The following is a 14453-nucleotide window of genomic DNA, read 5'->3' on the forward strand; positions in this document are numbered from 1 at the left end:
ATGCAGCCTGGAGTCATTGCTAATAAGAACTTACACAGATATATGTCAATCGTAGGTCCTGGCAACAGAATTGTCATATGGTGGACAAGTGGAATTATATTTTCTCTTATACCTGAAAGTAACAGGTATTTCTTTATTTCTTCCAACAGTGAATGGAGAAGGAACTAAGGAAGTTTATCACTTCCTCATGTCAGGGAACTGATGCTTAGTGGCAGAAGCTACATATACTCCCGGCGGCAGCACCATAGAAGATAAAAGGGGGCTGCAGTGAGCGGTACCAATAGCCCCAACAAGGTGGCAGCTATGGGGAGCTACACAGGATTGCTTAATCTTTATTTGGGTCTGAACATGCCCAAATTTACATTAACGTGTACCAGTTGTTTTGCTTTGCATATGCAAATCAGAGGCTCATTTTAAAGACTTTATACAAGAGGCATCATCATACCCATTTGCGTTCTACATTTTCTTTTGGTGTTTAATATCAGTAAATGCTTTGTTTTTAACAGCACCCATTCACACTAACATGTTGCATTGAGGTACATATTGCATGTGTTGTGTATTGACATGTATTTTGCCACAGCTGTAATTGTAATTTGCATATAATGAAGCAATTAAATAGATTACATACCTATGCGCACATTAAACCACCAATCTCCTTTTTGTCCATTATTTTTAAGATATGTAATAGGTACCTTCCAAATGTAGCTGAAAAAGATTTAAGAACAAATATTTAGTAAACTCTATTTGGCTTTGTATATAGAAAGTTTTTGGATTCTATCCTGCACAAATTTAATTTTCTGTTAGTTAATCCCATTTGTAAAGAAATTGTCTTCCCGGTTTTGGAGGTTGGAGGAGGTCAGATCATGAGGACACTGTAGAAGGAAAGCAGAGAATGAACACACTGCAGACAAAGAGCAGGGGATAAGAACTCAGCAGCAAAGCAGGGCAAGTGGAAAATATAGGAAGAGAGCAGGAAACTGCAAAAATAGGGGGCCATTAGGACACTGCAAGAGAGGAGTGGGCTTTAAAGACTCTGTAGATCTGGGGTGCCCAACACATGGATCGCGATCTACTGGTAGATCGCACAGGAGTTATTAAGTCCAAATACCGTTCCACCATGACTGATGATCATTTGGAAATCTGTTTGAGGCTGGCTACCAGCAACTACTGTCCGGACTATGCAACTTTGGCTGATTCCATTCAGTTTAAAATATCATCGGAGTAAGGCAATGGCCAAAAATGTACAGAGTTGTACTGTGCCATACATGTTCATGCTGTTATGCAGGGTAAACAATATATATTTTAAATACATGTAATCTCGGTATATATATAAATAAACATATGTTTAGCATTTTTATTGTTGGTAGATTATTTTGACTCGGTCATTTTAAAAGTAGCTTGCATGCCAAAAACATGTGGGCACCCCTGCCGTAGATGATAAGAAGGCAATATGCACACTGCATGAAGAGAGAAGGACAAGAGGACATTTTAGAAGAACAGCAGACTATAAAGTCAGGCCTGGAGCGAGCGAGAAAAGGAGCGAAGAGCAAGGCCGCAATGACCGGGCAGACAGGAAGCAAGCAGGACAGGGTAAGTAGTTTTGGAAGTTATAGGAGTTGGGTTTAAGGGTCACAGGTGAGGGAGGGGTTGTTGTTAAAATGTCAGAAAAGGGAAGTGGAGAGGCCATTAGCTTAGAGAGGGTGCAAAGAAAAGTTTCCCACTCACCGCTATTTTGGGAATAGTATTTTGTTATGTTTCTGGGTAGATGGAATAGTGTCTTAAGGTCGAGCAGTTGAGGTCCTCGAGGGGTAGTGTTTATTGGTACAGAGTGATGGTGCAATGGGGACCCGTTTTTGGTGTGGAGTCTCCATGGTTTGTGGAAAAGTTTTGTTTTGGATAACATTTGATGGTGGTCTGCGGTAAAAGGAGGAGGTACATCATTCCCAAGCTGGCGTCTGGGAGCAATGTATTTTCAGGTAAAGAAGACCACCTGTGTAATTAGGCTGCCTTTGAGGACCAGAAAAAAATCAAACCAAAACTATGGTGTGAATATTTTTGGGGGGTGGTTGAAGTGGGTATGGAGGGTTGATTGGGTTGGTTTGAAGTCTGCAACATCTGTTTTGCTACAGTCATGTCACCTTAAAAGGAGAGTAGAACATAGGGACACTGTAGGAAAGAAAATGAGCCAAAAGGAATAAGGAATGAGTAAACTGCAGAAGTGTAGGTCAAGGAAATGGTGTAAAAAGTAGATAAAAGCTGTTAGGGGTGTAGGTTATTGAAATCCAAAGGAAAGTGTGAGTGCAAACGGTCTAGAAGAAATGACTACTGTTGTGCCTCACCCCACTCTAAAATATGTTTTCAAGATTACATGTGAAAGCTTTGCTTTGAGCATGTGACACTCTTCAAACATTTTTTTACTTTTCCTTCCTCCTAACATTTCTAATTCAAAATTCTAATACATTCACCCATGCATCAGTCAAATATTTGAATAATTCATCATCATACTCAAATGGTGATGGACGAGTGACGATTGACTCTGGATCAAGAAGAAAGTGCTGCTGGTCTAAGGAACCTGATTCTGTATCGATTGTTACAACTGGAAAACCCATTTGCAAGACCCAGGTGTCCATGATTTCACTAATAGAGTTATTAAGTTTCACACGGTCCTGGTTATCTATTGCCTAAAAATAAATAAAAATAGATTTTATTAATGATACTGCACAATGTAAAAAGCTGACATTAAATGATAAAAAGAATGAGGTAAAAAATTTGAACTGAAAAAGGTCATGGAAAAGTAAGATGAACTATAAGCTATGTAGATACAATGTGAATTTTCTTTACAGAATGCAGAAGTATGCAATTTCGGTTCCCTTGCCCAAAGACCTGATTTATTAAAGCTCTCTGAAACTGGAATAGATCGACTCTCATGGAAGAACTTGGTTGATCCAGCAAACCTGAATTGGAATTCTTCAAAATCATTTGTTATTAGTTAGCAACTGTTTTCCTTTCAGATTCATTGCACGTTTGCTGGATCACATAGATTATCCCATAATAGTCTTCTTCTCCAGTCTTGGAGAGCTTTAATAAATCAGGCCCTATGAGACTGATTTCTTTTTATACTGTATCTTTAGATTATGTTGTTTCCTATTGGTGCATGATGTAATTGTGCTTGTTGATATGCACACTACAAGTTAGTCAACTACATCATAGCTGGCCACATCACAGCCATCAAGTCTGTAAGGTAGATCCAACACTTTGATTGGCCGCTCCACTCCATTTTAATAAATCTAGGATGGTGGACGTATGGTAACTGCTTCGTAGGTCTGTGAAGGTTCACATTCATTGAGGTCATCAACTGGTAAATAGGTCAGAATGTGACTAACTACTACTAGACAAACTAGTTAGTACCCTTAAAAAGACAAATGTCTTTATGTCACTAAGCTTGCTATTTGTGGTCCACAAAACTCAAAGCCAGTTTTGGGGGGGTGCAATCTTGACAAATGCCTGGATCCCCCACTTTCTCCAGGGTCCTATTGGGACAAAATGGTAGGTGGTGCATAGAGATAGAATTCTGTGTATTTGAAATTTGATATTTGCACATGGCCCTATTTTTGTCCCTGACAAAACATCTACTGGTAAAATCTAGTTACCCTTTAGAATATTATTACATTTTATGAAATCATTTTATTAGCCAAGTGATGAGGGAAGAAAAGAGGAAACGAGTAAGGCAAAACATTAATGCTAATAAGCTTTGAAATACCTGCTGCAGATGCACCCATAGGTCACTGTATATGGTATTGCCATATGCAAATTGATTCATGTAGCTCTAGAAAAAAAAATGAAACAATGTCAATATGTGTATGTGAATCATGTGATAATACTACGGCTCTGTTCAAACCAGCTTGGTCCACTGCATTAAACACAAACGCGTTATTTTGCTTTGATATGTGCACTAGGAAAGCCCATTGATTTATATTGGCTGCTGGTGCATTACACTGAGCACACAAAAGGTGTGCAACACAAATGTTGAACATGTAGTTTGGGCATCTATTTGGAATAAATGGGGCCACATATTCTATGAGTTTGTGCATTGGGGTGACTGAGCCATTATCATGTTCAAGCACTTATTTCTCTCCCACAGCTACCATGTAAAGTGCCAAGTACTGCCAAAATCTTCAAATCTAAGATTTGATCTGGGTCAGAAGGTTTTATTGCTGTCTATTTCCCATCTTGAGTGAGTCATTGTCATTTGATCAACATATGTAAATGGAAAATCTCCCACTGGGCACAAGTGTTTTAGTGACAAGTGTCAAAGATGATATTTCCGTCACTTTAGGGAGATCTTCTCAGACATCTTGTTTTGTCTTTGGGGTGAGAAGCGGGTGGAAAGCTCACCAGTAGCTGTCCAATCTGTTGAAGGATAATAGAGCAGGGTGATGGGTCATTAATGGGTAGATAGCCCCCGCTCATTTGTTCTGTCTGTAGCTAAGCTATGGCTGGATCATAGAAGTTGCCTTCATAAATTTTAAGATAATGAAGATAAAAGAGTATCATGTGTCCATTTTTCAATCGCCGACCTAGCAATGTCTTCATACCACAGGTTATAGTTGGGAGATACTTACGGTCAATCCTTGTTTAAACAGGTCTTCAGTGAGGAATGAGGACAGCATTCTAATAACTGATGCACCCTGATGCAAAGAAGTAAAAAAAATCAATGTTAAGTAGAAAATATAATTTATTGTTTACTTAAAAAAGCCCATAGTGACGTCACTAGCGGTCACTCCAATCTAATGTCCATTTCACAGTCTTTAATACAGTCTAAGGTCAATTTCAAGGGGAAGCCAAATTACCTAACCACATGTTTTTGGAATGTGGGAGGAAACCCGAGTACCCAGGGGAAACTACGCAAACATGGGGACCTGGCCGAGATTCAAACCTGGGACCTAGCTCTGCAAAAGCCAGAGTGCTAACCAATATGTAAAACTCTAATTGTTCTTAGTACTATTGCTGGTGATGATATTTTTATTATATGTATTATAATAAAACCCAACATCTAAAACACATAATGAAGATACAGCTCAGGTGTTGCGGTGCTGGTGAGAAAACTAGGTACAGAAACGTGATACCAGATGAAGTAACGCTAAATCAAGAAATGGGGTTATCACCCACCTGGCTATGCATTGTGTAAACAATAAAACGACAAATCTTTTAAGCTAAACCACTTGTACATTTAGAAATGTTGCCGGGGTTTCCATATCCAAAAAGGAATTTGTAGAAGTTAGGGTGTCTTTAGGGATAGTGTTTAGTAATCACTGGGATTTTTCATCAATGACCTCCATATTATTGCACGATTACTAAGCAAAACTGTACTTATGCTTTTACCCTACTAAGAGGACTAAAAATATCTGATGGAATATCTAATGTGTCGTAATAATAATTACAGATCATTCGATTATATTTTACTAGTGCAGCACTGGGCATTATGGGGTGGCAGAAGCTATATGACACTTACCTTGCTATAAGAAATGGAATCAAATAGCCCACTTATTTCTGATGGCGTATTCACTTCAGATTCATTTGAACTAAGAGGATGTGAAGTGGCCAAGGCATCGACTGCCATCACTCTGTGTACGTCATACAGCACTGACAAGTCTTTCTGTAAGAGTAGGATAATAACACAGCTAAAGTGACATAAATGCTTGCAAAATATGTAATATACTAATTATTTAACAACTCTGCTGGTAACAGATGAATATTTCAGGTATTGGATCAATCAATATATTGCTAAGATAAAACAATTTTGGTAGGACTGTAATTTCCATCTCATATAATACAGTTATTTATAAAAGTTTTTACCCAAGATTCACTTTGGATTTAATTAGAAATCATAGGTAAAAAAAACTGATTCACACTTTCAAATTGAATCCAATGTAACAAAATTATTAGATTTTTGGGTGAATCTTGTATTGAATGTATCTGCTTGCTGGTTAATAAAGCTATATATTCTGCATAATCAGGTTGTTTTGTATTAGATGACAGTCCCTATTCTTATTTTATCAGGCTTGAATGAAGAATAAAAATCGGATCAGTCCACGGAGAAAGAAACAAAAGAAATGTTTTATTGTAGCAATGAGCAGATCATTCCAAAGAAGTGTTTGGCCCAGACTTGTTACTGAGTTTTATTATTCATACTTTTTTGTTCGTTTCCTATCAAAAACTCACTTTTTTTTATTCACTATTTCTAGGTCATTATTTATGAGAACACATTAGGAAAATAAAGAAAAAAGTTCTAACGTACTATCTTCCAGGTGGGTTCTGCAAAATCTGCTCCAAGATATTCCACGTAGGAGGCAAAACCTTCATTCAGCCAAAGATCATTCCACCATTCTATGGTCACAAGGTTCCCAAACCACTTTAATAGAAGCAGAATATTAACATTAGCAAATAATAATAAATTAATATTGCTACAAACATCACTTTATGGAACACATGTACATTTCCCATGCAAAGCAATTGGCTTTATTTAATCAACCCCTTCCCACCCATCCCTGCAGCACATATTTATTATTCCTTCACAGTCTTATCACGTCAAGTACCATAAGCAAAAAATAAATAAATAGAATCTGAAGCCCTATGCAAATTACAACCTAAATGAATTGTAGCTTGATCAGGGCAATTTCTTGGTGCAGAACTGACTCGGGTTCCTTGTGCAGAACTTACTTACGAACCTCTTTTGGGTCCTTAGCCCTTGCAGCAGTACACTTTGCACCTCCCTATGTCCGCTTCTGAATTTTCTGCCCTTCCAGATAATAATTGCACTGAATACAATCTCATTAAACTAAGTAAAACATAAAGGTCATTTTTAATTGATACTTTATGTACACATTGGTGCCAATCATTTTAGCCCCAAGTGTCTGCAAGTAGTATTGTTTGTTGCATGCCACAAAGTGTACTAAATGATGAATCCTCATCAATGTATTATTATAAGGAAGAGAAAATTCAGTCCTGGACCACATTTATTCCAGATTTGCTGGATCATTTGGCTCATATTTGTTGTTTAGGATCTGATTATTTGTATGTTAGTAGCCACTCCAACTTTAGGGAACTGAGGCACAAATGTATGAAGATTGTATAAAAGATCAACTACTCTACACTCTAAACTTTCTCTGTATTCTGATTGTTAAGCCATTCTCTATATTTAATTCATATTGATAGAGTTACATTACTGTTGTATATATGATGGTTGGTATTGAATTAAGGAAAGCACCTGATGAGCAAGTTCATGAGCAATAACTGTGAGAACCCTCTCCTTGTTGCTGATGGAAGATTGCGTTTGATCCCAAAGAAGAGCGTTTTCTCTGTACGTCACCAGTCCCCAGTTCTCCATGGCTCCGGCACTGAAGTCAGGCAAAGCTATCTGATCTGCAGATTAAAACATATTGTTACGTTGTAGATCTGTTTGAACAGATTGTGACTATATGTTAAATTCATTTTTTGTTTCTTAATGCGTAAACAAAAAATAAAATCACTTTGAAGCAGACGTCCCTATAAAAAACTGCATGTACCTTTAAATATTTAATATATATATATTTATATATTTTATATATTTTCTGTGCATATTATTGAAAATGTATATTATGTGATATGTTGGGCAAGACAATATGTTTTCATCTCATGTTTTCATATATTTTTTCTACTATTGATGATGATAAAATCATTCAGATCACAAATAAATACAAATGAAGAACGTCACCAAAGCATTACTACCGTGAGGAAAATCTGTTTATTATTTAAATGTCTCTCTTTCAAATATTTATTTGAACAATTGGTATTTGTAATATTTGTACAATTCTTAAACTATGGGATTACATCTCTTTTACCCTCAATTTAGAACCATGAAGCCCCAGGAGCTCCATTAATACACTCTGCCCAATTGACTGAATATGTAAGTCCTAATACTTTATTGTTCAACAATTTACTATTTGAGTCATAAACGATTCTATTCTATTAGTCTTTTGATTGCAGTATGATAAATTGTGAACACTAAGACTTGGTTCCTATTAATTTTGCTATTACATTGCATGTCATATATGCTCATGAATAAGTCTATTAATGGCGAAACGCGTCGGAACCTACTAAATGACTGCAATTATTTACTTATTATATACTGATATACTGATACTAATTATTTACTTATATATTCTGGGACTGTCTGCTATGAATGTGAGAATAGGCTCTTATATCAGGAAAAAAATCTGCTTTTTGTATATACTTATATATACATACTTTTACTATATATATATATATATATATATATATATATATATATATATAAGTACGTATATATAAGTATATACAAAAAGCAGATTTTTTTCCTATAAAAACAAATATATAATACTTATACAATATATAATACTTGTTACATTTATATGTGTGTATACAATCACTTTGTAAATTTGTGGTTTGACAAAATATATTGTTTATATGCCTAAAAGCCTTCTTTTTTTCTGTTTGTCCACTTTTTTATTATTGAAAGGGCTGGCAAATTACCTTTGTTATGAGAAGTTGAATGGAACTTAACACCATTTGTTTTTGTCCAGGATAGACACATAGAGCCTGATTTATTAAAGTTCTCCAAGGCTGGAGATGATGCATTTCATCGGGGAAACTGGGTGATCCAGAAAACCTGGAATGGATTTTTTTTAATGTCTTTTACTATTTGTTACTAAATGTTTTCAATCCCAGACCAGATCCGTTCCAGGTTTGCTGGATCACCCAGCTTAACTGATTAAATTGAAACTTTCCCAGCCTTGGAGAGCTTTAATAAATCAGGCCCATTGATAGAGAGAAATATAATTTGCTTCAGGCTAACATAGAACAAAGTACATGAGTGGGTCATTATCCACATACCTGATTTGGGCAGAGGGTAGGGAACATTATAATAGCTCTCAAAAAATTCCAAAATCGGCTTTGTGACATTCAGTGCATATTGTCCTTGGCCCAGATCTATAGCTTTTTTACGTCCCCAAATTTTAACCTAAAAAACAGCAAAAAAATGTTAATATCATGCATAAACACAAGTGAGGTATTGTTCCTTGTGCCTTGTGCTATAAATATTATATCACATTTGCCATTCATACACATCTGCTATCCTATAAATAGCTATTTGGTAGTTCATGCATGTTCATGTACACAGAAGTAAAGGGAACACTATGGACCTAATTTGGTAAGGTTCACCAGGACTGAAGAAGGTAAACTGTTATGAAAAACCCTGGTCCTGGATTGAAAACATTTGCCAAACAAAATAATTTTTAAGAAATCAATTCCATGTTTGCTGTATCACCCAGCTTCTTCTATAATATTCCATCATCTCCAGTCCTGGACAGCTATATTAAAGCTTATTATTATATGATAAAGTTTATTACTATATTATTACTATATTAAAGCTGATTATATTATATCAGGCCTTATGTATATACTAATAACTAATATATGTAATCCTTGGATATTGCTATTATGTGCAATCTAAATTAATCTTTATCTCTCTTCCAAAGAGACATATACGGTTGACTTTTTTTCTGAAAATGCTAGTTGGTTGGTTGGTTGCCATGCTGATTCAGTGGGTCTGATTTATTAAAGCTCTCAAGGGCTGGGGAGGATACACTTTCAGCTAAGCTCGGTGATTGAGCAAACCCGGCAATGGATTTGGTCCAAGATTCCAAACATTTGCTATCAAATAGCAAATGACTTTGGAGACACCCATTCCAGGTGTACTGGATCACCCAGCTTCACTGATACAAGCCTTAGAGAGCTTTAGTAAATCAGGCCCAATGACTTTTTTAAAACAAAGAATCAAGATTTTGATTATCAATTATTAAGCTCATTGACCAAGAAATTAAAAACAATTCTGTAATATTATTATTATTATAAACAGGGTTTATATAGTGCCAACATATTACGAAGCGCTGTACATTAAATAGGGATTGCAAATGACAGAGTAATACAGACCGTGATATTGGAGGACAGAACCCCGCCCCGAAGAGCTTACAATCTAGTAGGTGGGGGAATTTCACACACAATAGGATGGGAGATATGTATTGCTGGGAAGTAGTGGTGGTTTCAAAAAACAGAAGAAGATGGGTAGGCAAGTTTGAAAAAATGGGTTTTGAGCACTCTTTTAAATGAGCAGAAAGTAGGAGCAAGCCGAATAGGACGAGGAAAACCATTCCAGAGAGTCGGGGCAGCTCTAGAGAAGTCCTGTATCCGTGTTTGTGATGAGGTTATGAGTGAGAAAGTCATTAGTAGGTCATTGGAGGAGCGAAGAGAGCGACAGGGGGAGTATTTTTTTACCAAGTCAGAAATGGGGGAGTCGGACAGTCAGAAGTGGGACAATAACTGTGGAGGGATTTGAAGGCAAAGCACAGGAGCTTGAATTTGATTCCAAGGTGAAATGGAAGCCAATGAAGAGAACTACAAAGAGATGCAGCAGAAGAGGAGCAGAGGGAAGGATGGATGAGTCTGGCTGAAGCATTCATAATATATTGTAGAGGAGAGAGTCGGGTTAGTGGAATACCAGAGAGGAGGAGGATACAGTAGTCCAGACGGGAGATGATAAGAGCATGTACAAGGAGTTTGGTGCTCTCAGGGGACAGGTAGGGGCGGATTTTGGAGATGTTGCGTAGGTGAAAGTGACAGGACCTGGAAATGTTCTGAATATGGGGGGTAAATGAGAGGGCCGAGTCAAAGGTGACACCAAGACAAAGTGCCTGAGGGGAGGGCCGAATAACAGTGTTGTTAACAGTTATACAGATATATGTCGGGGAGATTTGGAATTTGAGGGGGGGAAGATGATGAGTTTGGTTTCATTCAGGTTGAGTTTCAGGAGTCGGTCAGACATTCATGATGAGATGGCTGACAGGCAGCATGAGACCTTATCCAGGACTGAGGGAGACAGGTCAGGGGTGGACAGATAGATTTGAGTGTCATCAGCATACAGATGGTACTGTAGGCCAAAGGAGGATATGAGACTGCCGAGAGAGGAGGTGTACAGAGAAAAGAGAACCGGTGCAAGGACTGACCCTTGGGGAACACCAACAGGGAGGAGAGTGGGCGAGGAGGAATTAACATTGAAAGAGACTTGAAAGGAGCGGTCAGACAGATAGGAAGCAAACCAAGAGAGAGCAGTGTCACAGATACCAATGGAGCGCATGATTTGTATTAGAAGGGGGTGATCAACAGTGTCAAAAGCAGAGGAAAGATAAAGGAGAAGGAGCAGGGAAAAGTTGCCTTGAGACTTAGCTCTGATGAGGTCATTGCCCACTTTAGTAAGGGCTGTTTTCAGTGGAATGGGCAGCTCTAAAACCAGACTGGAGGGGGTCAAGGAGAGAGTTGGTGCTCAGGTAATGGGTGAGTCTTTTGTAGACAAGGCGTTCAAGAAGTTTGGAGACATATGGGAGAAGGGAGATAGGTCGGTAGTTGGAGGGTAGGGAGGGGTCCAGTGAGGGTTTCTTTAGGATAGGGAGAATTATGGCACGTTTAAAAGCTGAGGGGTATTTACCAGTGGAAAGGGAGAGGTTGAATAGTTAAGTTAGGGCAGGGGCCAGGGTGGAGGAATGGGCACGGAGTAGGTCAGAGGGAATTGGGTCAAGTGGACATGTAGTAGACAGAGATGATGAGAGAAGAGTTAAGACTTTGTCCACAGTAACGGGTAAGACAGGTATTCACTAAATCACAATTTGAGAAGACTACATCAGAAAAACTATTTTAATGTTCTACTAAAACTAGCTCAGCATGGTCATTTTTTATTAAATTGCTTTGAAGAATGTATGTATTTATGTATTATTTGAGTGTTTGATCTGAGACCTGTTGGTTCACAGGTGCCAAAAGTAAAGAGCACTCACCTTTTCATCCCCCACTGATGTGAACTCTGAGACTATGAAGGCCACTAGGTAGGTGGACATCTTCGGAGTTGTATTGAATTTTGTGACCTGCCATTGTTGACCATCGATTGTTTCAGTGGTAACACCTAGAAGAGAATAATGAAATCAGAAAACAGGCAAGGTCGGAAGAGTTTATTAAAAAGGTGGACTTTTAAGTCTAATAAATTAATGCAAAAAAAAATTAAATAAAATAAAAAATAAATAAAAATTTTCAATAATTGTCCTAAATTGAGCTCTTCATTGAAGACACGTGAAAATCCTATGGGTACATAAAAAATTCTGCTAGCCCTTTAAGTGGTCACAATTGCTTCTCCACCTGATGGACCAAACATTAGTCAAACCTTGGAAATCAATTATAAAGCAGCGAGTGTTTGCAAGAAAAATTGTGTTCTTCCACAAGTAATGCCACTTTTTCTAGTTTCCAGTTCTCTTGGTCTGTGCTGAGGCCATAGATTCCTACATGAACCAGTGGGTAGAATGAGCTAAATGGTGACAGAAACTAGAATGCAAGTATAGCCGGTGTGTTATATTACACAGAATATTCCCTCCAATGGACCTGATTTATTAAAGCTCTCCAACACTGGAGAGGATACACTTTCATCAGTGAAGCTGGGAGATCCAGCAAACCTGAACTGGATTTCAACAAAGTCATTTGCTATTTGCTAGCAAATGTTTTCAATCTTGGACCAGATCTATTCGGTGTTTGCTGGATCACCCAGCTTCACTGATGAAAGTGTATCTTCTCCAGCCTTGGAGAGCTTTAATAAATCATGTAGTCTAATAGAGCTATCATTAATTTAGCTTGATGTATATTGCATATCTGTGTGCTAGTTGATAAAATAATAAAAATTCTTTGTGACTTACTGATGGGGTTCATATTGGACAGTGCTACATAGTTAGGCTTGTGTCTGAGAGTGATGCTGAAAGTTGCTTTCATTCCGGGCTCATCAAAGCATGGGAATGCCTTCCTTGCATCAGGTGCTTGCATTTGGGTGGTGGCAATGATTCTGTTAAAAAAAAAAGAAAATAACTGGAAAACCAACGACTGTATTACTAATTCTCAAATTCAATTGCATGCTTACAGTCACACAGAATAATCTAATTATATTTCAGTGTTGGAAAAAAGGTTTAAACCCAATCAGCCTAAAAAATGTGAAATGATCATAAAATTGAGTTGGTTGTTCAAGCCATTGATTGTACACCTTGATTAAAGACTAATATTGAAATATGATAAAACTAATATAAAAACAAAATATATGAAACCAGAAGCATATTCAGCTTAGATCTAAGTTCTACATGGAAAATGCTAAGAATTATCACGGAGCACCAACAAGCAGCCTATCAAACTTATACCATTTACAAAGACTTCAGAGTCATAGTTTTTTTTTTAAAACGACTTACTTGGTTATACCATCTTCCACATATTCACTGCGGTAAAATCCTGCCAGATCATCTGCCAGTTCCCCGATAAAGTCTGTGTGAAGCGTGTATGTTTTACCACTTTGCAGATTCTCATTGAGGTGCAGCACCAAGTAATTGGTCTTCTCCACCAGCTTATGTGTGTTGGGGATTTCTCTGTTCGTATCATCCTTTAGCACAGGAGCCACTGTATAATTTAGTTTGTTGCTGTGTATAATAACAAGATTAGTGGGATTTACACATTTAAAAGAGGCAACACTTTTTCCATAAAAGACATAGAGTCCCTGAGCATTCTTATCCAAGACCGGTCTGAGTTCAACATCATAGTGGTCAGGTTTTAGATTTTTTGGAAGCCGGAACTTGTCCCAAGGTTCGTTGGATGCAGGAGTGGTAGGGCTCACTGAGCTGCCGGGGGTTGTAATTGTGGGTTCTCCATTCTCTTCTTTCTTATTATTGGCTTTTTCATTGGCATAAACTACCGACAGTGCAATGATGGTAGCCACTGCAGCTATGGCAAAAAAGATGGCAACAAAGGCTATGAGCTTGCTAACATAGAAGCCCTTCCCCATGGTGTCGGGATGAAATGCCACAAGAACTAGGATTAGAGATGAATCCCTTTATATACTCCCACGGGGCAGAACCAGGAGTTTGTATTGCAGTACAGTCAATTAGTGAAATGTTAACTTGTTGGAGCAAAGGTTGCAAGTAGTTTAACCTTATTGCCTGTCCAAATATTCAGCATTTGCTCTATCCATTGATAGTTCAGCTTGTTAATGGATAGCTGATGTGAAGAGTTCACCTAAGAAAAAGAAAGGCATCATTACACATCTTTAATTAAATTAAAGCTATGTATTTATCCAAATACTTGAATCATTTAACAGTATTCCCCCCAGAATTTTATTTAAGACAGGTGGAAGCTATAGCTGGGTGGCAGCCCCTTTATTGTGACCTAACATTTTCCTAACCACCCAAAAACAGCCGGGTGGTCACTGAAAAGTGCTGGGGAGAACAATTAAAATTATATATATTTTTTTGCAAATATCGGAAAAGAACTGAGACAGGGTGCTGTAAATGTTTTTAGGTAATTATGTACTG

At 37.7% G+C, this 14453-nt stretch overlaps 1 protein-coding gene across 1 annotated transcript; it reads right to left on the minus strand.

Annotated features, from left to right (window-relative positions):
- Positions 1–605: 605 nt before the first annotated feature.
- On the minus strand, positions 606–14157 carry LOC140324670 (aminopeptidase N-like). The gene is made up of 11 exons (XM_072402736.1): positions 13341–14157; positions 12804–12946; positions 11901–12025; positions 8911–9037; positions 7268–7422; positions 6299–6412; positions 5513–5656; positions 4623–4688; positions 3761–3826; positions 2506–2681; positions 606–705 (listed from the first exon to the last, which is right to left on the minus strand). The coding sequence occupies exons 1-11, from the start codon at positions 13925–13927 to the stop codon at positions 621–623; spliced, it is 1788 nt and encodes a 595-aa protein (XP_072258837.1). The 5' UTR covers positions 13928–14157; the 3' UTR covers positions 606–620.
- Positions 14158–14453: the final 296 nt, after the last annotated feature.

This window comes from Pyxicephalus adspersus, chromosome 2 (assembly GCF_032062135.1).
Source record: "Pyxicephalus adspersus chromosome 2, UCB_Pads_2.0, whole genome shotgun sequence".
NCBI lineage: Eukaryota > Metazoa > Chordata > Amphibia > Anura > Pyxicephalidae > Pyxicephalus > Pyxicephalus adspersus.